We start from the raw sequence: 24,125 nt of genomic DNA, 5'->3' as shown, positions 1-24,125 counted from the left end.
CTCTCGGCGACAGCTTTCTGGAGCGGGGCCCTCTGGGCGGCCTCACTGGGGGCCCGGCTCCCGCCACAAGTCCCGCTAGGATCAGGGAATCCTCCAGAACCGGGCAGGGTGTGCGGCAGATGTTCGGGGAAGTAGGGTTTCCTTTGAAAGAAGTACAGAGCAGCGGCTCTGAACCTGAAGGGAACGTACTGAGTAAGGACAGCTGGAGAGCTGAGGCGCAAGGCCCTGCTGGCGGCCCGCGGATGAAATTTCATTTTATTTTGATGGAAAAAGGTCTGAAGGGTTGTTTCCTTTCCAAAAGCAACCTAATCTTGCAGAACTGCTAATAATAATAATTATAAAATCCAGTCGAATATACTTCAAGTTGACAGCGGGATGTTTTACAAGTCTTTTCCCGCCAATGAGAGACCAGCTCCTGCTCTCCAGCCACACTACCCCGGAGCCTACCGGGCAGCATAGCGAGGATGCAAAGACCCCTGGTGCGAGCGAGGACAATGCCCCTTTTGACTACTGCTGTAGTATTAAACTACTGCAAGTAACAGGCTTCAATTGACCCCTCAGGGCTCTGGGCCCGGGTGCCACTGCACCTGCTGCACCCACGGTAGCTATGCCCATGAGCCCAATGTAAATGTCTGGCAGCCCCCTTATGTGGAGAGTCTCATAGCTAGGGAAAGGATGTACGGTTAACTATACAGCTGTGAAGGGGCTGTTGGTCACAAGCCAGCTGTCTAAGTGAATACCTAAATAAATAATCGAGTAGAACTAAAGTTCAGAGGTGTCTTTGGGGAGGGATGTGGGGGGGGGGGCAGGGTAGGGTTAGGGGAGGGACTGATCACGGAGGCCCAGAGTGGGAGCCTTAGAAGGAAAAGATAGGTGGGGGAATTCAGGTGTGAAAGTGTAGTCAATTCTGCGGAAGCTGACAAGAGGTCAGGATGAGGTCAAATCAAACAGTATTTCTAGAGCACAGCTCATCACCCAAGAGGGTATCCAGGTGTTGTGATGAGGGTCTTAGTTATAGAGCCAGGTCTTGAGTTCCTTCCTGAAGTCAGTCAGCGACGGTGAAGTACGGAGGTGGAGGAGAAGGCTGTTCCAGGACTTGACGACGAGGTGGGAGATACAGCCTCCTCCGGTGTGGCAGCAACAGATGTGCGAGGTGATCGAAGGTTTCTGGATGGTAGGTGAATTTCAGGCGGTGGTTCATGCAAGCAGGTCCTTGGCTGTGGAGGGTTTTGTAGGCGTGGGTCAGTAGTTTGAAGTGGCATCTTCTCTGGATGGGGAGCCAGTGGAGGTCTCTTAGGTACTGGGTGATGTGTGTTCTCTTGGGCAGGTTGAGGACCAGTCTGGCTGCTGTATTCTGGATAGTCTGGAGTCTTCTCAAGAGTTCTGTGGTGGTGCCTGCATAGAGTGCATTGCCGTAGTCCAACCGGCTGGTGATGAGGGCCTGAGTTTCCATTTTCCTGGTGTTTGTGCGTAGCCACTTGAATCCTATGCGGTGCATGTAGAGAGTGTGGAAAAAGGCTGAGGATACAGCATTGACCTGATGTTTCATGGAGAGTTCGCTCTCCAGGATGATGCCGAGGTTGCAGATATGGTCTTTCGGAGATGGAGGTAGGTCTGAGTTCTGATGGCCACCAGGAATCATTCCAGAGGGAGGGGTGTCGGCCAAAGATCAGGACTTCTGTTTTGTCCATGCTGAGTTTCAGGTAGTTATTTTTTATCCCGGCTGAGATGGTGTTCATACAATTGTGGAAATTGGTCTTTGTTGTGGTGGGGTCCGCTGAGAGTGAGAGGGCGAGTTGGGTATTGTCAGTGTAGGAGATGATGTTGATGTTGTGGGTTCTGACGGTCTGCGAGTGGAGTCATGTAGATTTTGAAGAGGGTTGGACAGAGGGATAAGCCTTGAGGGATGCTGCAGGACGTGTGCTTGGGTTGAGGGGTGAAAGGAGATGGATTCTCTGGGTGTATCCATCTGAGCGCACCATCTCTGATTCCGATCTGGCGCAGTCCATCAATGAGTATGTGGTAGGAGACAGTGCCAAAGGCTGCAGAGAGGTTGAGTGGTATCAGGGCGGCTGATTCCCCTCTGTTGAATAGGGTGCGGATGTTGTCTGTTGCGACGATCAGGACTTTCTCTGTGCTGAGATTGGCTCTGAATCCGGATTGGGAGGAGTTAGGCAGGTTGTTTCCCCCCAAGTGTTCGGTGAGTTGGATGTTGATGGCCTTCTCTAGGACCTTGGCGGGAAACGGGAGCAGCGAGATGGGGCAGATGAGGTCTGCGAGGGTTTCTTTTTTTTTTTTTTTTTAAAACCTTTATTCTTATAAGTCAGGAACACAGCTATTCAGCCGACATCCCGGAGGTTCGGCAGCTAATTGCGAGGGTTTCTTGATGAGGGTTCTGACCTATGCATGTTTCCAGGAGTCGAGAACGGTAGCTGTGGCGATGGACGCGTTGAGGATGGCGGTGAGCTGGTGACTGATCTTGTCTCCTCCGAAGTTAAAAATTTGGTGGGGGCATGGTGATTAAATAATTGTATATTGTATTTATATAACACTTACTACCCCTGACGAGGGGTTGAAGCGCTTTGTGGCTTGAAACACGCTACTTCGGAACGCAAGGTTAGAGTTAAATAAGTAGTAGGTTGGTAATATCGCCAGTTGATGGAAATCGCCCCTATTCAATGTTGTGAAGGATTGAATATTGGACACGGGGGGGGGCGGCGTCTATTATAGACTCAGACACCAGCTTCAAACTTGTAAAACAAGAAAAAAAGGAATGCCTTAAGAGGCATAGAACTGAGACTGAAAGCGAAAAGCTTCCAAGAAAAGAGAGATCGTCGGCTCAAAGCGGCATCGCTAGGAAAAACAAGACACAAAGTGCCAGAAAAAAAGTGTCAAAACAAAGGAAACCAGAACACAAAGCAACTCCCCTGCCAGTCACCTATGCGGCCATTAAAGTCAGGCTGATTTACGGCCGCCCTTGACGACGGGTCCAGGATGCCGAGGGAAGTTCAACCCAAGTTTACAGAAGGCCTTTTGTCACGAGGGGCCGAAGAGAGAAATCAATCAGCCCTTGAATGTACCCGGCCCTTCTGCAGAGGAAGGCCGGCTGAGCGCTTGGCTTCCTCCCGAGTCCGGCTTGATGATGATTCGCACTAATTGCTTCAGCCCTACGGTGGGCAACCTGCAGGAAGGCGTCTCTAATTGGGCTCGGGCTGCTTCTGAGTGATGCTCATTTGCTTTTTACAACTTTGCCCATCGCTGCGCCCTTTATGAAGCCCCCCTCAGCCATCTAGTGTGGCTGTCTTTTTAAGGGGCAATGCCTCGTTGATACGGCACTATAGGCCCAAATACAAGGAGAATGCCCCCCAGAGCCCATTCTTGCAGTAAAAGAAATCCATAACTGAGAAGCAGTGGTCCTCTCACACATCTGGTCCCGGTGCTACTGCACCTGCTGCACTAGCAATAGACACCCCTGGATAAGTTACACAGGTGAATGGAAGAATATGGAGTGACATTGATTGGGGTCTGTAAAGTAACACACACACACGCGCGCACACACACACTCACACGCGCACACGGGAGACATGGTAACATGGGCGCATACTGGTCCACGGTATGAATTCCCAAACTTTTCCATTGCAGGCTAGAGTATGATTTGTTTTGTGGTGGTCTGCAATCAGGTGGAGGAGTGGGATGTATGATGTAAACATGCATGCTTTTACAACGCATGACTTTACAACTCGGGCAATACAACGAACGCGTCATTACCACGTGCTCCATTACAACGCAAGTCATTACAACGACTTGCGTTAGGGATGTGTTGGACTTTGCAATAGCATATTTTACTATTCCAACTCCAGTCTGTGCAACAGTAGGGAAGGTGTTTTATTTATAATCCAACAACGCGTTCCCTAAAGCAAGTCGTTGTAATGACTTGCGTGGTAATGGAATGTGTGGTAAAGACGCATTCGTTGTAGTGCCTGCGTTGTAATGGCACTGCATAGTTCTGTCTGTGTTGCAAAGGCTGTTTCCCGGAGGAGAGTGTCAGTTTTAATAAATTATGAGGATTGGTTGCTGAGATTGGAAAATGGTACCAAATTACTTATGTGTCGGCTCGGCTGGTGTGGGGGCCCATTGCCTCAAAGGTAGCTGACAGTAGGGTTCATTTACAGTCACTTTATTACATATTGAGACTGCTGACTGTCAGAAAGGACAACAAGACTACACTGGCCGCATATGCAGGGTTCTGCTGTAATGTTTGCTGTTGTGGGGTGATACGTAGTGTTTCTTGGTAGACAGTGCCGTTGTGAGCATGGTGACACCCAATTATGTGGCATATCTGTGCTGAGTGTGTGTGTGTGTGTGTAATGTTCTATGTAAAACTAAACTACTTAGCTAATGCATGTCATGTGTGATTTACAATACGCGTTGGACTCTAGACATACCCCCGAGTACTCACACTCTGGACAATCAGATGGAGACACAAACTGAATTTATATATAGTGCCTCATACTCCAGATGAGGCATCAAAACGCTTTAGTGGATGGGTAGCAACACTACTGCATGAAGTTTGAATGATAATTCAGCAGTAGTGTAGCACAAAATGATGTTCCATCTCCTGCAGAATGGGATGAGCCCCCCGAGTCTCTTATATCTTACAGATATTGGTTGGCTTTTGGCTGAATTTGCCCCCCTGCACCCAAGGGGCTGCAGGAACTTGTGTTACACCTCTTTACGGGGAGTCCAGTGGGAAACATGAACTTTGATTCTCCAGTTGGATAAATAAATGACACTGTTGGTATTTCCTTGCCTTGTGATACAGGGATAATTCACGGCCATTCGCAAGACGTAGCAGATCTACGAAAGGATGATCTTGTTTAGTCTCCAAGCCTATCTTTGGCCCTCATCCCCTCTTCCAGCTGGGCCAATGTCTAAAAAAAAAATGCCTGCCCACTTACTGTCAAAAGTGTCAATAATGCATAGTTCCATTGGTATTTTTACCAATTCGTCAAAGTGAGTAAAGCGGAGAGGTACATTTTTACATTTTATATTTTTCTTATTTTCCCTCCTGCTGAAAATGTTTTTGCATGTGTAGAAAAGTATTCTTCTACATCCCATGAAAACATGGGGGTATTCAAGGCTAATTCATACAAGATTTACACATTCAGCATTTTTTGTTCAAAAATTAAGTGCAAGAATTGGGTGAAAATGGAATGGGTGAAATATTTATACTACCCACAAAGTTGCCACTTGGTAGGTGTTTCCCACATTCCAAATTGTAAACACCTCCTCTCCCTTGGCAACACCCTTGTCCCTACCCCCGGCCGTAAACTTACTACTGTAGAACATTTGCAGTACAGGCAGCTGCTCTGTAGTAGTAACTAATTTTTGTGGAAAAAAAATCCCCAAATCCTGAGTCAGAAATCAAGAATTCTAACCACAAAACAACATTTTTGGGGGTGTCGCGACTGCATAAAGTTTTGTGAATCACATTCATTGTATCACAAAAAACCACACAACGCGGTTGCATAAATGGCGATAATAGTACGTTTGTTCTCAGTTTTCCCTTGCTTCTATCCTTCTCAGAGGTCTTACAACAGCACACATGCAGCTTAATCTGGACGCAGAAGCATTCACAGGGAATTGCTTGAAGCTACTCCATAACCTTTTGCAGAGCAATTCACCCATTCTTGTGGAATGATATTCCAAGCCGGGCTTAAAACCCAAAGCAGCACGTGATTCTACAAATCAGATTAGCCTCAAAGTCTTATGTTGCGTCCTATGAATGTGTCTTTGTTTACAGAACTCCAGCGCCAACTTGGATGTCTGCCTTTTTATCGCCAGTGGAACTGAGTCACATTTTCGTATGACGTTGGCTGTAGGTCGCTGGGATGACATGGCCAACGCAACCTGAAATTATCTCTTGCCGCTGGAAGCAATAGACAAAAATTGTGTGCTGGTAAGGCAATTGGTGTATTTCTGTAGACAGAAGAAAGTTTCAGGTCCACTTTGGTGTTAACTGTTTGCGAAATGTGATCACATGACCTCTTTACACGCGCATTACTGAAGAAGTTGCGCAACCTATAGCGACTTGAAGACAAGCATGGGATAGATGTGGCTTGAGTATAGTCCAGTTGCTGATGGTTAGCCACAATTTATAAATTCCTAGTTCTAATCCAGGCCTCAGCAGCATCACTACACCCACTGTCTGCTTATACACCACACTACTGGTGTGGTGGCACTTAATGTTAGAACGGCATCTCTGTATCCCTCGTAATCTTTGGTAGCAGTTTGGTGAACTCTCAATTTTAACAGGGGAGTCCCAATTTATTTTATAAACAAATGTTGGACATTATTTTACTTGTCACCCGTTTATTTGAATCCATATGTTTAAATCATACTGGATAAACAATGATGCAAATGCATGCCAAATTTAATAAAGTACTTTTAATTTTATTCATGGGCTCTGTTGTGCTTCATTCTTGTCACAGGTGAGAAACTATGACAAGCATGCTGGAAGAATGGCTCAATGTGTTGAGTTGATTCCTTGTAGAAGATGCTGATTGGCACCTCACAAGTTTGAATCTTGGCAAACCTGATCAGCCTTTTATCCTGTCTTGAAGGTCAGTAAATAGAGTGCCATAAATTGTGACATCAACATTTACAGCGCATGAGGCGCTGTAAGCAAGACAAGTTATTATTATGTGCAATTTGATAGGAGCCACAAATGTTCGCAATCTGACACTGCTGCTTGGAGTATTTTGCACCTTCACCTATTTGTGTCATTAGTCACCTGGGATTTTGGAAGAGACCAGTGTCTCCCATTACGCATGCTCAGAGCAGTGGGCCTGTATGATTACCTTGATCTCTGTGGGTAGCCTGCCATAGTCCTCGTCAAACTCATGAAGCCACGCATTTGATGTGGTGTGGAAGTTGCACACTTCAAGGGTTGTACAAGTTTAGTGGCATATGCTAGGTAGCTGTGGACCAGCACCAACTGGAGCTTCTTTGAACATATCTACTCCGCATGCGATGCATCCATGACAAAGGATGTTTTCTTGAATACTGGAGGCTTCTTGCCCCCCCATCTGTGGCTAAAGACCTGCACTTAACACATACATCAATGCTACACCACTGCAGAATTGTCTGGTAACAGATTTTAAAGCACACTCAGTTTACAAATGACATGCTTTGTTCAGTCTTATAAGTGCAGACCTAGAAAAAGTGTAATATTAAGTCTGTAAGGTACACATCTCATAGACAAGTTGTGTGAATATATTCAGGTAGACAAAAAAATCAACCAATATCAATCAATAGTATTTTTCCCTAAACCAACATGCAATCAGATTGGATTAACCTACCTTCCTTTTCTTAGACCTGCCTTCTGCCTGCAAGGTGCGCGTGCACTGCTCTACGCACTCAGCGAAGCTCATACTGCTGTGGTCGACTGTGTAATCCAGGTCTGCCAGCTTGGCCAGGGAGAGGATGTAGTTGCAGGCTATTCTCAAGATGGCCAGTTTGGAGAGCTTCTGGCCATACGAATAACACGGCACCTGTGAAAGAAACAAGGTAACCAGTGACCACCACATCCCGCAGGGAGCACCCGCCATGGAGTGCTTTAAATGATGACAATGTATTGTAAAATGAGCACCAGCTGCTGATTGAGTTTTTTCATGCACAAAATTAACACAGAAATCAAAGATTAAACAAAAATAAAAGTAATGTTCGTGGACAACTTGTGCTGCTTAAAGCACATCCCTATTGTAACGCTGGTTAAGTAGAGATGGTGCAAAGCTAACCCTGCTGCTCTGGTTCACGCCCAGGGACAGATAATATATACCTACAGCTTATACATGCTCAACAGAGGATAGCAATCATTTAAACTTGGTTTTGTCCTGCACATTTGACCGAGGGTTACTAATGGTGCATGCTAGTGCATGGAAAAAGCCTGCTCAGATGGTCCTAGATAGCCCATCATGTTCACTTTGTAGCATCACCTGAGCCAGCGATGCATCTCTTAATACAATCAGTCGCATTTGCTTCAGTTGGCCTCTGGGGCCTGTCAATTTTACTATCGCGTGAATACTGTGTACTCGCTGTGGTGCAAAACAAAATAATTCTTTGTAATTCAGTGCAAATCAGGAATTGCATGGATTCCACTTGTGGTCACCCCAGCAGAGAGTTGCTTGAGAACGTCTTTCTGGGTCTTTGCTAGCGAGGGCGAGGTGGTAGCACTTCTTAAGTAAGCATGATGGTCACAACTCAGAAGTGACAATGTAGTGGTTCCACTGTGGGAGTGAATGAGGAGTGATATAACACCATATATATGTGAGAGTGGTGGTAAATTATTGCCAGCAAGGTTGGGCTGGTTACACCTTGGAAGTGAGTGTAGGCTGGTTCCAGCTTGTTAGTGAAGTCTGCATAGAAGCACTAGCTGATAACTCTTTGCCTGCTATCTTTTCACAATAGTGCATATGCTCTCAACAAAGGGGTATTGGAAGGGGGAGCCGAGAGGCTAATACAGTACAACGTAAGTGGTAGTAGCACTAAGCGTGGTTAAGGTTTGTAAGAGAGGCCTCTGTATTAGGAAGGGTTTTCAGTGTATTCCAAAATGTATATCCATGGTGTCACAGGATAAGTCCTCTGAAGAGCTTCCTTTCACCAACAAATAACTATCCCAACAGTGTGAAAACCCAAAAAGATATTTATTAGGAAAGGAGGGTTTCCTAAGCAAGAATCGTTCACAATTGCTTCAACCTCCGGAAGCCCGTTTTGGAAGCACAAACAATGCTGAATACTGAATTCAAATTAGCAGCTATTTTTCTTCCAGTCCTCACTCAGTGGGGTCAGCATTCATTATCTCCTGCATGTCAGCATTCGTTCTTCTTGATGGACATTTGACCTTGAGTTGGCCCTGCTGACAGGCCATGATAATCTACTGAATTTCCCTATCTTCTGGTTCTCGCGCTTTATTTTTGTACAGGGAGTTAAAGTATGTTTGCGTCCCACAGGGATGGTAGTTGGCTGACTCCAGATGAGCCTGTTGGAACATTTGGTTTAACTGAGCGGTCTCTGTTGTTTGTGCTGAGCAATGAGCCAAAAAGAACCCCAGAAGGTTCATATAAATGTCCAAATCTAAATAGTTCTGAGTTTATTACATCACTCACTTTACATTTTCCATCAATCCTTTCACGTTGAGATGGATGGTGAATTATGGGGGCTCTATACACTCTTATGATATTATTTATGAAAGAAACTTGAACATATTCATTTGTGCAGCGGTGGCCCCTCCATTAGGGCAGAGGGGCATCGCCCCCCTGCTGCCAGCGCAGCAAAAGGTGAAAAAGAAAATGATAATAAATTGAATTCATTCCCAGCAGCCCCCTCTCCATTGGAGCAGAGGAGCGTCGCCCCCCTGCTGCCAGCGCAGCAAAAGGTGGGAAATATAATGGCAATACATTGAATTTATTACCATTTTGTTTCTCTTTTTTCAGCCCGAGACATTCTTGGGGCAGGGCATTGCGGCTGACTGGCAGCAGGGAAGTGGTGCTCACTCCACCAGTTTACACAGCGCATGTCAGGCTGGCGGGCTGTCTTGCGACGGCCAGCCTGACCTGCGCAGTATAAACTCTCCACCTAGCTGTCTCAGACAGCTGGGTGAAGAGCAGACACAAGCCTCCTGTGCCAGCTGGAGCGTCGCGGCAGCCCGCTCCAGCCAATCCTGGCGCTGCTGTCATGCGGCTGAACATTATCAGCAGCATGACAGAAGTGTGTGGATTGGACTGGAGACTTTAATTGCTACAGAGACCACCAGCGCGGCACGGACGGACTGAAGGAGCACAGAGGATCGGAGCCGGCGAAATGGGCAAGTTAACTTTTATTTTTTAAAGCCGGGGTGGAGGTGGCCTGGAGGGGTCGGGATCTATTAGGGGAATGTGTAATTTTGGATGCAGGGAAATTAAGTCATTTGCCCAGACTAAGCATTGCTTTGTGATTGATTTGTAAAGTCGACAGATTACAACACAAGCATTGTAGGATAAATCGGCGTCTCGGAGCGGGTGCTATTTAAGGGAAGGGAAGTGTCAAGCTTATAAACGCTGTGCCTCAAGTCATACAAGGTGACGGCGGAAATAGCTGGGTCCCGAACGCACAATCTTGCAATTTGAAGATCCGTCTCCACAAGCGAAGAGCAGTATCAGACCGCATCACTGTTGAGTTTCTCAAAACATCTTTCCTTGAAGGCAGAACCGTGTTTGTAATGTTCTATAATCCAACAGCTCAATAAACGATCTGGATGTCTTTCTCTTTACAGCGTTGCTTGTTTTGCGCTTGGAATCACGCATGTTTCACTCTAGTGCTAAGGCAAGGATTTGTAGTCATGGCGCAATGAGCTTCCCAGTTCTTTGTTAGTGGGTTGGTTGGCCCCCGAAATATTTGGGGTACCAACCGCCACTGCATTTGTGTTCTGTCGATTGCTGAACACTTCAAATTTGAAGACGTGGTAAAAAATATCTACTTCTATGCATGACCAAATAATGCTTAAAACCTAAGCCTAGTCAACCCAGAAGATGAAATTGTGGAATTCAGAGTAACATTCAACTTGCTATGTGGGGTATCCACAACACTTTGGGACCCAATACGATGTCGGTTGGAGTTTCCTCTGACCGACCTCTAGTCGGCAGTTTCGACCGCCTTATCACGATGCGACGGAACACTGTTTGGTCGTATAGTCACTATCCTCGATAGGAGCTTGTGTTATGGCCGTAAACCGTCCGTAATAAGACTCTTATAGAGAAATTAGGGTGTGTGCAAAATCCTGCACCCTGTGGCAGGCACCCAATGGTGCCTGCCACACAGTGCAGGTTTTTACAGGGGGGTACCCTAGGTACCCCCTTGACCACCAACCGTAGGCCGCAGAGGCTAGGTCGGAGGCTTTCCGACCGACATCATAATCGTCCCCTTTGTGTTTTGTGATCGATTAGTGCATTCCACACAATTACTAGTTTATGTTTCAATGGAAACTAATATAAAATGTACATTATCATTCTAGAAATAATAATATACATAGTGACTAATATGGCCCAGAAAAAAGTCAAGTTAGTAGAGAGTCGAAATGAAAGGAAATGCAGATCATTGACAACGATGTAGTACAAAAAAAGGGTTGCACACTTTACAAGATACAGAAAGGTCTAGAAGCCCTAGAAAATGTTTTAATAACAGCCCGTGCTGGACAAAGGAAGCAAATAAGAAAGTCCCACGGAAGCTTCTTCTCTCAAGATTTTTTTTTATTTCGTAGTGCAAAATGGTTAATTCTGCGGCTCAATTCCCCACATTTATTGCATTAGAAGACAACATTTACAATAAGCTCTGACGAGGAGCTCATGCAATATTCCAGTATTTAAGGGTGCAACAGAGTGGATAGATGCATTATTTTTCCACAGCAGCAAATCACACCTTTATAAGCAATACTTTGTTCTTGCCTCAATGCGGATTCAGGACTGGGGGACTTTGATCAACCAGCTCAGCAAGCCCTGACACCAACCGAAATGCTGTCATCATGCAGCGTTTTACCCTGTGTTCTCTATTTAAATACATTGATCTCTGTCAATTTCCTAGGCTCTGAGGACTCAGTTTTGTAATTTGTGCTGCAGTCATGCTGCAAACAAACGTGTCAATGCCCTGACTATTTATGTAGAAGATGTGAAACTTCAATACGGTGCATCTCCTAGAGATACTACTCTGCGCTACAGAGAGACCTCACTGCTTCTGGTGGGGGTATGGACAACTCTCTGAGTGAATGGTACCCATGTTGGCACACACTCATCCAATCCATCCTACTCACACCAAAGTGTGTGCTTGCTACTACACGGTTTTAGATAATACCTTAGGTTGTCTAAGACTCTGCCCCAATCTGTCTAGGGACATTTTCTGTACGAGAGAACTCTGTGGTGGCACCAAATACTGATTGGTTATTGATATGTACAAATATTGTTATGGTAAAATTCCCTAAATTTTGCAAAAGCTAAAGAAGGAACTATTTCAGTGAAGGGGATTGTTGTAGTATGTGCAGAGAGGCCCTTCACAGACTAGCTTTTAACATAAAGTGTGTATTTGTAAAGCACAGCTTGACCTAGAAAGGTATCTTAGCACATTCCCCATTTTATTGACTTGACGAGGATAAGTGGATCTGCTGGGGTTTGAACCTGTGACCATGAGGTTAAACGCAGGTCCCTACATCGGATGCATTAGTCCAGGAAACCAACAGATGCTTTTCAAGTTGGCTCATGCTGCTTCCACATGAGTAAAATGCCACCACAGCCGCCCTCCAGCGGTCACCCATGCCTATGCTTTACTCTGGCAAATATTTATTACAAATATATGAAGAATGCTTGCGTTCCTTTAGGTAAGGATCACTAACTAGATGGACATCCTCAATAATACCCTAGTGAGCATGAATTCATGGCAGATGCTGAAGCAATTTGATGTTAGAGTGATATCGAGCTTGCCGCTAAATTAGGAAGGAGACCTGTACATCGTATGTTAGTAATCTATCACACAAAATGTGTAAGTGTGGCTACCTGCAGGGCCGGGGTCTCAGGCCTCAATAAACTCCATGGTCCATAGTTAACCAAAATAGGTTCGCCCCCTGCTTTCCCAACCCCAAAGCACTGCCACTTTTGTCTTAATGAATTGGGGCTAATCCCCTTGGAAGACAAAAACAGACCCACCCTCTTATGCTGTGGGGACGAGTCTGGACTAATGAGGCGCTGGCATTAAATAGAGCGATCACTGAAGATTGTTTGCCATTGGATCGGGGCCTTGAAATGCCTTGACTGAGGGAGATCAGGGATATGACCTTGACTCTCTCTAGACCAGAGCTGTCTGACAATCCTTCATCCCTCTTCGCCCTCAACAAAAGGATAGTGAGGGACATGCAAGGTATGGGGCAGCCAGGGGGACAAAGTTACCGCATCTTATACCGCGCTGGCCCTCAGCCGTTTTTGCTACTTAATGCTCCGCATCATCAGAATTTCCTCCTTTTAAGGTTCATACTTTATTTATCGGCTCGTGGCATTCCCTTATTGCAATACCTGGGAGAGTCACCTCCAGCCCTATCCCGTAATTCCATCTATTCACAAAGTACTTCACATGTCATGCTTTTTTGTAGTTTTTATGCTAAACCCACCTCATGTACTATTGAAGTTCTTTTGAACACATCTTCCCCAAGTCATTGCAGGCAGGCCCTTTACTTCCTTCAATATTCAGCCACTGACGAAATTATAACAACTGTTTACACCAACCTCGGATTGGTAGCAAAGATTAGGAGGAATGAGAGGTTTAGAAGGGAAAGTCACTTCTGAGCAGCCAATATTTAATGGCTCAGGATTATATGATGCTGCCGCCCCGTGTCGGCGCAGTATGCGGATCTTCCGCCCCATGGTCATGTTACACTATCGCACCTTCGGGTTGGGTCTCTTGCACAAGGTTGATTTTGTATTTTTTATAATTGTATTGATTTGGTCAGATAATTGACGATCTTTTTTAAGTCTTATCTAACTTTCCTGTACTACACTATCAACACTTTAATTACTCGACCCCTCGTAGCCCCCGCTAGGCCCCCTTAGCCCTTCTCACGTCATAGGGCTGTGGCATTTTTCTTTCTTGTTCATGTATTGAGGTGAGAGAACATGGTTTAGGGCCCCGGCGATAGGGCCCTAATATTAAGCTTGCTGAGTAGATTGAAATCCTGACGATGCTCTGCTCTCTCCTGCCTGAGTTAGCAGTCCCATGAGGCTGACCCACAGGTGGACCCTTCAGAGAAGATCAGACATTTTGAAGCGGCAATCCTGTTGGCTGTAGCGCATAGCGGACCCTTAGTTGAGGTTTTTGTTCTCCTTCCTTCCTTCTCGATCTGATTTTGAACATATATTGTCTTTTTTTGGATTTCACGGATTGGGGAATGACGAGACATGATTGGGCTCTTACATGAACTGTTTTAATATTATGTAATGTTATGGATATATTTGGATCTTAATTGTATTTTAATGCATTTACTTTTATTGTACTTTTATGGTCTATTTAATTCCATCAAATAAAGTTTATCCTCATTCTGATAGACATGCAAACGAGGTACCATACGTGATACATCGAAACTAGGGTAATCCAGTGTTATCGTTGTGTTCAATCACAAAACTGGGTTGAGAACCACACCCAGTGTCCCCAGAAGTAAGTCTGACACTTTAAGTTTTTTTACATGCCTAAGAGAAGGTTGATGGAAGTGCGTTCCGTAATCTACACCTTTTACGCCTACACCACACTCGTGATACACTGATGTCATAGGAATGAGTCACCATCCATAGAGGGGATGAGATAGACAGCTGGCAAAGGACTTATTGGACAGCTGGGCAGATCTAAGGTCTCCGTCAACCTGCCGTCGCAAACGTTCCTGACTGCATTTTCGCGCATACAGGCTTGGCGCCCAAGCCCCGCGGAGAGAAGAGCGGGTAAGGTTACGGAGGGGATCCACCGCTTGTATCAAGAGGTATTGAGAGCCGGGTTTCACTCTGTGACCAGCCTGGAGCCAAAGATCTCATTCCAGCAGGCCCATATGCCAGGTGGCTGGATGGCCAGGATTGGAGAGGCTCAGATGGCACATTGCTACCCATAGCATGCTGGCAACTGAAGCGGTCATGGTCTCAGGGGGCAGGGGTGCCTCTATCAGACTCTCACAGACAGGCAGGAACCATTGGCCATAGTGAGAAGCATTGGGGGAGCCTGTGCTGAGAATGTTCTGCCAACCTCCATTAAACTCGACGTCCCACTCTTCAAGAGCAGAACAAATGTGAGCTTGCAGCTAAAACTACCAGGCAGATGGATTGAACTTTTAACGTTAGTGCAAATAAGACGCAACAACCTGTTTTCATCAGATCCTCATATGTTTATCACAATTATAAAGTCACAGCCAGAGCTGCAGGTAAGCCTGAAATAAAATAAATAAAATGAAAGTGCGCTACTGCCCGAAGGCGCATTGGCGCAAGCTGATAAGAGAGGTTACCCAAAAAACGTATATTGAAAATATGAATGAGAGCAGAGTATAGAGTAAAAAGCCATGTGTTCAGACCTTTCCTAAAGGCTCGCAGTCCTGTCAGTTTCTTAGGATCTGGGGGAAGGGTATTTCAAAGCTTGGAGGTTTAGGTGATGAAGCTTCTTCGGCCCCAGTACGATCTTCTGACTTTGTAAACACTTACATTAAACGCTGCAGATGAGCGTATGGACCTGGAGGGAGTCAGGGCCAGGCTCATGTACGGCCTTAAAAGCAATACAGAGCGCTTTTAAATCGATGCGTTTCCTTGTGGGAAGCCAATGAAGCTTGCCCAGGGCTTCAGAGGCAGACTGATGCTTGAGGATCTGCAACCTTAAGGGAGCTGCTGTGTTTTGTACAGTCTGAAGCTCTTTTCTGCAAATGCATAAGTAAAGCACTGCTGCAGACCAGCTTGGGCAGCAGGAGGGCAGATACCGCAGTAATCTGCAACTCCTGCCGGATAAAGGGAAAGACTTTCCTTAGAAGTTTCAGAGTGCAGGAGGAGGAGGGTGGAATGGCATTACTCTGACTTCCGGATGAAAGTTTGCTGTTTTATAAGATCCCCAGGTGTTTAACTTCTGTTACTGGGGTGGGCAGATGACCTGGCGCTCAAGGGGCCACCAGCTTGGAGACGCAGGTGATCCTTCCGAACAGCAGAACCTCGGTTTTAGCTCAATTTCAAATCATTGTAGCTCACCCACCTGCTGATCTGTTCAATGCAGTTATGGAACCTGAGCCTGGAATAGGACTGTGCTATTCTACATGGAGTTGGTGCTATACGCGTTTGCAGCTGAGTTTTCCCCAAAAGTTTCAAAATACACCAACATAAAAATGTCAGGAAGTGCCAAATATCAAACACACAAAAGTATGAAATTGATTTCAGAATAGGGCCATCATGATGTGCTATACTTGTCTGCTTGTATCCTAAACGTTGATTCGAACAAAATTAATTTGCATTAGAGCAGAAGCCAATGACGGGACAGATTTATCATGACTTTGTGCGAATGCAAAGTCATGCAAAGCGACGCAAACTGGGGCAAAGCCTTGATATAAAGCATTGCGGGGCAAATGTATCAAATAATCACGCAGCGCAGCAAGGGACCTTGCTGTGCTGCGCTGCATGATAGAGAAAGGACAGGAATGCGCCGTATCTAACATTATATGGCGCATTCCTGTCATTTCCCTGCGCTGGTGAACAATGTGCTGCCTAGCGTCAATGCATGCACGTTTGCATCATTGTGCAAAGGTGCATCATGGTGCAAGGGTGCCTGCGTTCTAAACAGGATTGTATTTGGGCAGGAAGGAGTACCTGCCTGCACAAAAACAATCCATTCCTGCACAAAAACAATCCATTCCTGCACAAAAACAATACCCTGAGGCATTTTCCTCTTTATATGTAGGCTGCAGAATGCAGCACACATAGAACAAGCATTGGCATAGCCAATAGGTCTCGTTTTTGGGACCTTATAAGTGTTTAGCCATGCAACAGTTGCATAACTAAATACTTATAAGGTCCCAAAAGCGAGACCAATTGGCTATGCCAATGCTTGTTTCTGTTTATTACTGCTCTGTAGTAATGGCGGCGCACGGGTGCCACTATTACTACATAGAAGTAATAAACAGGAAAATAAAACCTGGCTCACGGAGAACATCAAAGCAACCATGCGGCCGCGAAAGTGAAAGTGATAGCAATCGCGATCAAACATCAAAGCGGCCGTGCGGCCGCGAAAATGAGGCGCACAAGCCCGCGCACATGCACTGTAGCTCTGGGCTACAGTGGTAGCACTTTTTTGAGCCCTCACAAAAAGTCTCGCCAGACCGGCGCATGCGCTGGGTCAGGCGAGACCTAAAAAGTAATAAACTAGGAGAAACAAAGATATTTCTCCTCATTATATCTCAAAGTAGTGTAAGTGTTCTGTCATATACGAGATACCTAACATAACATAACACGTCTTTGGCAGCTCTTTCAGAAGACATTTTTGCAGAGTGACATAGACAACATGACCTGCATTTCTGGTTTGATCTCTTGGACCAATGTCAGCAAAAGAATAGGACTGTGTTATCGTTTCCTTTTTGGATGTGTTGCGCTCTATTTTTGTGCTTTTGATTTGGGACCAGAATTCCTTTCCAAAGCGGGAGAGGCGAGAGTGAGAACTCTATATCTGTATTAATGCCAGCGGCTGCTGCTTTGCACTCGCAGATGACCGGTCCCGGGAGAACGGTGTCGGTTTCAGCACTACGCCAAGGGCGCCCAGCTGCATGCGAAGCAGTTCAGTGATGACAGCAGAGAAATGGAAGGACTGCTCCAGTATGACAGGCACAGCGATATTGCGCTAAGCTATGGGAATGGGTCTGAGTTGCCACGTAAGGAGCCAGAACCAAAATTCCAGGGTGGTTTCATTAATTTGTCAGTGAAAGCAATTAATGCAAGATGATCATTTATTCTTCTGAGTAGACATCCAAGTTTAGACTCTCCCAACCTACTCCCCTTCCACTTGTTTATATACCAGGAGTTTGGAGGGAGGGCCTTCCAAACTCATGGCTTCACTCTCTGGAGCACCTTTCTGTATCTTAGACTTCCTGAGGTTCCAGAAAGACCAGACAAGTCAAGTGCTGCTGATAGCCTATGTGCATCCTGTACTTAAAAGTAGCAACGGCAAAACATTTGATACCCGTGGCCACCAGAATGCAGGTTATAATGGGTTTAAAAGACCGATGAACAGTAAGGTCATGCAACAACCCTGAGCTTTTATTTCATTACAGGCTCTAAGGATCATCCATGTGAAACCCCTCAAATGCAAATCAATTGTCAACATCCTTACTAACTTGTAGAGGGAGTCATCCATGCAGAATGATACTACATTTATAGCAGGTCAGCCGTCTACTCTCATGCTAACCTGTATAGTAGGCCAGCCATCTACACCTATGGGAACCTGTATAGCAGGTCAGCCAACTACACCTATGGGAACCTGTATAGACGGTCAGCCATCTACACCTATGGGAACCTGTATAGCAGGTCAGTCATCTACATCTATGGGAACCTGTATAGCAGGTCAGCCATCTATACCTATGGGAACCTGTATAGCAGGTCAGCCATCTCTACTCATGTTAACCTGTATAGCAGGTCAGCCATCTCCACTCATGTTAACCTGTACAACAGGTCAGCCATCTACTCTAATGCTAACTTGTATGGAAGGTCAGCCATCTACTCTCATGCTAACCCGTACAACAGGTAAGCCATCCAAACTCCTGCTAACCTATTCCATAGGCCAGCCATCTACACCTATCTGAACCTGTATTGCAGGTCAGCCATCTACACCCATGGTAACCTGTATACAATGTCAGCCATCTACACCTATGCGAACCTGTATAGCAGGTCAGCCATCTACACCCATGGTAACCTGTATAAGAGCTCAGCCATCTACACCTATGCGAACCTGTTTAGCAGGTCAGCCATCTACACTTATGGTATCCTGTATAAGAGCTCATCCATCTACACCTATGCAAACTGTACACAGGCCAGCCATCTACACTCATGGTAACCTGTATAAGAGTTCAGCCATCTACACCTATGCGAACTGTACACAGGTCAGCCATCTACTCTCATGGTAACCTGTATAAGAGCTCAGCCATCTACACCTTTGCGAACCTGTACAGCAGGTCAGCCATCTACTCTCATGGTAACCTGTATAAGAGCTCAGCCATCTACACCTATGCGAACCTGTACAGTAGGTCAGCCATCTATTCTCATGGTAACCTGTATAAGAGCTCAGCCATCTACACCTATGCAAACCTGTACAGCAGGTCAGCCATCTACTCTCATGGTAACCTGTATAAGAGTTCTGCCATCTACACCTATGCGAACTGTACACTGGCCAGCCATCTACACTCATGATAACGTGTATACAATGTCAGCCATCTACACCTATGCGAACCTGTATAGCAGGTCAGCCATCTACTCTCATGGTAACCTGTATGCATGTTTCTGTGACAGGGGCAAACAAGATCCACTCATTCTGCAACCCTAACCTGTTATCTCTCACACCATGAGACGCTTTCAAGGTGTGAATGAAAATACAGTCAATTACAGGTTAGATATCCCATCCTATGGAGCAGTGGCTCGGGCCACCTTCTGGGCTACTGGGCTCGGCTGCCTGCTACGGAGCAGGGAGGCATTCAGGGCTTGAAATATGGGCAATTGTGATTGGGGGCCACTCCAGTGTCAAGGCTTTCAGCGTTACCAGTTGGAGCTGAGGGGGGTCTTGGCGCGTTGTCACAGAAGCTTATTGTTACCAGCCTCAGTGGGAGTCATTTTATCAACATCAATACAATGAAAGACTGAATGGGCCCAGCAGAGGTCAGACCTGTAACAATGGGGTCAGGCACAGATATATATTAAACAAAAAGAGGGGGGGACCCAGGAGCCACTAAAGGTCCAGTGTCCATGCTCCTGATACATGTATTTATAACCCAACGAAGGACACTGTTCCTACAGTAGGATGCAATAAGTCACCCATACTTAAGGGTGCAAAAAGTCACCCGTGCATTTTACAAGAAAAATTGTGAGCAAGAAAACAAAAACAAAACAAAAGAACCTTAGGTATGAAGGGCCCATAAGTGAGGGGAAAAAAAACTTTTTTGTCCTCTGATGCCCTCACACACCCCAAGGGGTGTCATGCTTCATCATCGGGCAGTTGCTCCTCGTAGGGCCGGCGCTGCAATTCCCTACGGGTCCCCCGAAGGGTCGCTTTGTCGGAGATCTTTTTAGGACTGCCGGATGGTGCATGCGGGTGTGTGGGGAGTGGGTTCAAAAAGAGGGTAAATCAACGGAGAATTGTGCGTGCAAAATAATCAATGAATTAAAAAGGGTCAACATGCAGCGACAGTGTAACTGTTGTACCCTTCGCAGTCCGAAAACCGCTCAATAAAAAACAATGCCCCAAAGGCTCACTATGCCTGGGTGTCATAGGTCATAGGTCGACATGTTTCGCGCTACTTTTGCCCAACCAGGGTCATTTGCGCTTCTTCAGGACCATAAAACGATTCAGTGAAGTGCACGTGAACAGTGTAAATAAGATAAAAATACCCTCTATCTCAATCAGGGCGGAACAGCAACTTATATACCCACAGTATGGCAACAGCTGTATGATGGATGCCGCTCATGATTAATACCTAGGAAAGAAAAACAAAAAATAAAAATAAACCGAACATATGGACTTCAGTACAACTTGATGCCTCATAATGTGCCACAGCTGTGTGCACATAAGTTCTAGTTAAATAAAAAGAGAATAGCAGACACACGAGACACCCATCACCGAAACAGAATCCCATATTTATGTGGCGTCCAAGGTTCTAACATATTGCCAAATAAAGGTCCCATCAGGAAAAAAGCTGGTGACACACATGATTAGTTGTGCCCATTGTTAGCTTACCTGGCCCTGAAGAGACAATCCCTCTAAAGGCAAAAGCAATGGGTCCCCACACAAAGCCGGGCTGTAAAAATAACCAAATAAATAAATGGTGAAGTTCCCGGGTGCTGGAGCTGCTGAGCTCATAGGTTCAGGAAGGTCAATAAATTAGTACATCCACTTACGCGTTAAAGCGCGGGCTACTTCCTCCACACCTACCCCTCCATTGCGTTCACCGGTAATGAGGTGCCGGCACTGGTTGTTAAAGTAATGGAGAAAGGTATGGGTGGTTTATTCCATTTCCGGCCACGCCTCCGGAATTCTGACTCTAAGCGCATACGCTATAGCAGAGACAGATCCAGTGTAGGTAAAATGCGGGATTCTCGGAGATTTACATGGCCGGATCGGCCCTCGGATAAATGACATACAGCGCATGCGTAGCGGCCGAGACAGGTGCGCAGGTGCACAGCACGGGAGAACTACTCCCCAGTTCATGCGCGCAACCTGTCATATCGCTGCTAAAGGCATTGTTCCTCAAACACCTCCCCTTACATCGCGACAACCGTTATACTATTAAAGGGGCTAGTGAGAAGGAGGTGTGAACTCCAAATATTAATGAAAAGGAACACGCATTAGGGCAATGATAATAACCGCAAGAAACACAAGGGAGCTGCATATGAATCTTAATCGTCATAAGTGAGTCAAGAGGGAGTGTACAAACTACTCCTAATGTCATAGTAATGGGTACTCGTGTGTCTGAGAAAGGAAAAGATACGCAAAGATAGTAAGGTCCCTCGGCTGAACCGCCGTACAATATATATTAAACAAAAAGAGGGGGGGACCCAGGAGCCACTAAAGGTCCAGTGTCCATGCTCCTGATACATGTATTTATAACCCAACGAAGGACACTGTTCCTACAGTAGGATGCAATAAGTCACCCATACTTAAGGGTGCAAAAAGTCACCCGTGCATTTTACAAGAAAAATTGTGAGCAAGAAAACAAAAACAAAACAAAAGAACCTTAGGTATGAAGGGCCCATAAGTGAGGGGAAAAAAAACTTTTTTGTCCTCTGATGCCCTCACACACCCCAAGGGGTGTCATGCTTCATCATCGGGCAGTTGCTCCTCGTAGGGCCGGCGCTGCAATTCCCTACGGGTCCCCCGAAGGGTCGCTTTGTCGGAGATCTTTTTAGGACTGCCGGATGGTGCATGCGGGTGTGTGGGGAGTGGGTTCAAAAAGAGGGTAAATCAACGGAGAATTGTGCGTGCAAAATAATCAATGAATTAAAAAGGGTCAACATGCAGCGACAGTGTAACTGTTGTACCCTTCGCAGTCCGAAAACCGCTCAATAAAAAACAATGCCCCAAAGGCTCACTATGCCTGGGTGTCATAGGTCATAGGTCGACATGTTTCGCGCTACTTTTGCCCAACCAGGGTCATTTGCGCTTCTTCAGGACCATAAAACGATTCAGTGAAGTGCACGTGAACAGTGTAAATAAGATAAAAATACCCTCTATCTCAATCAGGGCGGAACAGCAACTTATATACCCACAGTATGGCAACAGCTGTATGATGGATGCCGCTCATGATTAATACCTAGGAAAGAAAAACAAAAAATAAAAATAAACCGAACATATGGACTTCAGTACAACTTGATGCCTCATAATGTGCCACAGCTGTGTGCACATAAGTTCTAGTTAAATAAAAAGAGAATAGCAGACACACGAGACATCCATCACCGAAACAGAATCCCATATTTATGTGGCGTCCAAGGTTCTAACATATTGCCAAATAAAGGTCCCATCAGGAAAAAAGCTGGTGACACACATGATTAGTTGTGCCCATTGTTAGCTTACCTGGCCCTGATGAGACAATCCCTCTAAAGGCAAAAGCAATGGGTCCCCACACAAAGCCGGGCTGTAAAAATAACCAAATAAATAAATGGTGAAGTTCCCGGGTGCTGGAGCTGCTGAGCTCATAGGTTCAGGAAGGTCAATAAATTAGTACATCCACTTACGCGTTAAAGCGCGGGCTACTTCCTCCACACCTACCCCTCCATTGCGTTCACCGGTAATGAGGTGCCGGCACTGGTTGTTAAAGTAATGGAGAAAGGTATGGGTGGTTTATTCCATTTCCGGCCACGCCTCCGGAATTCTGACTCTAAGCGCATACGCTATAGCAGAGACAGATCCAGTGTAGGTAAAATGCGGGATTCTCGGAGATTTACATGGCCGGATCGGCCCTCGGATAAATGACATACAGCGCATGCGTAGCGGCCGAGACAGGTGCGCAGGTGCACAGCACGGGAGAACTACTCCCCAGTTCATGCGCGCAACCTGTCATATCGCTGCTAAAGGCATTGTTCCTCAAACACCTCCCCTTACATCGCGACAACCGTTATACTATTAAAGGGGCTAGTGAGAAGGAGGTGTGAACTCCAAATATTAATGAAAAGGAACACGCATTAGGGCAATGATAATAACCGCAAGAAACACAAGGGAGCTGCATATGAATCTTAATCGTCATAAGTGAGTCAAGAGGGAGTGTACAAACTACTCCTAATGTCATAGTAATGGGTACTCGTGTGTCTGAGAAAGGAAAAGATACGCAAAGATAGTAAGGTCCCTCGGCTGAACCGCCGTACAATATATATTAAACAAAAAGAGGGGGGGACCCAGGAGCCACTAAAGGTCCAGTGTCCATGCTCCTGATACATGTATTTATAACCCAACGAAGGACACTGTTCCTACAGTAGGATGCAATAAGTCACCCATACTTAAGGGTGCAAAAAGTCACCCGTGCATTTTACAAGAAAAATTGTGAGCAAGAAAACAAAAACAAAACAAAAGAACCTTAGGTATGAAGGGCCCATAAGTGAGGGGAAAAAAAACTTTTTTGTCCTCTGATGCCCTCACACACCCCAAGGGGTGTCATGCTTCATCATCGGGCAGTTGCTCCTCGTAGGGCCGGCGCTGCAATTCCCTACGGGTCCCCCGAAGGGTCGCTTTGTCGGAGATCTTTTTAGGACTGCCGGATGGTGCATGCGGGTGTGTGGGGAGTGGGTTCAAAAAGAGGGTAAATCAACGGAGAATTGTGCGTGCAAAATAATCAATGAATTAAAAAGGGTCAACATGCAGCGACAGTGTAACTGTTGTACCCTTCGCAGTCCGAAAACCGCTCAATAAAAAACAATGCCCCAAAGGCTCACTATGCCTGGGTGTCATAGGTCATAGGTCGACATGTTTCGCGCTACTTTTGCCCAACCAGGGTCATTTGCGCTTCTTCAGGACCATAAAACGATTCAGTGAAGTGCACGTGAACAGTGTAAATAAGATAAAAATACCCTCTATCTCAATCAGGGCGGAACAGCAACTTATATACCCACAGTATGGCAACAGCTGTATGATGGATGCCGCTCATGATTAATACCTAGGAAAGAAAAACAAAAAATAAAAATAAACCGAACATATGGACTTCAGTACAACTTGATGCCTCATAATGTGCCACAGCTGTGTGCACATAAGTTCTAGTTAAATAAAAAGAGAATAGCAGACACACGAGACACCCATCACCGAAACAGAATCCCATATTTATGTGGCGTCCAAGGTTCTAACATATTGCCAAATAAAGGTCC

At 45.8% G+C, this 24,125-nt stretch overlaps 1 protein-coding gene across 1 annotated transcript in view; it reads right to left on the bottom strand.

Annotated features, from left to right (window-relative positions):
• Window positions 1-24,125, bottom strand: part of ATOH8 (atonal bHLH transcription factor 8) — a 67,675-nt gene that overhangs the window by 24,984 nt on the left and 18,566 nt on the right. The window contains exon 2 of the mRNA XM_085642611.1: window positions 7,362-7,553. Within this exon, the coding sequence (XP_085498737.1) occupies window positions 7,362-7,553 (192 nt within the window). The remainder of the gene's footprint in view (window positions 1-7,361; window positions 7,554-24,125) is intronic.

The sequence above is a fragment of the Triturus cristatus genome, chromosome 2_2 (genome assembly GCF_964204655.1).
Source record: "Triturus cristatus chromosome 2_2, aTriCri1.1, whole genome shotgun sequence".
Lineage (NCBI taxonomy): Eukaryota > Metazoa > Chordata > Amphibia > Caudata > Salamandridae > Triturus > Triturus cristatus.
The sequence above is the reverse complement of the archived record's forward strand: the minus strand, read 5'-3'. Positions and strand labels throughout refer to the sequence as shown.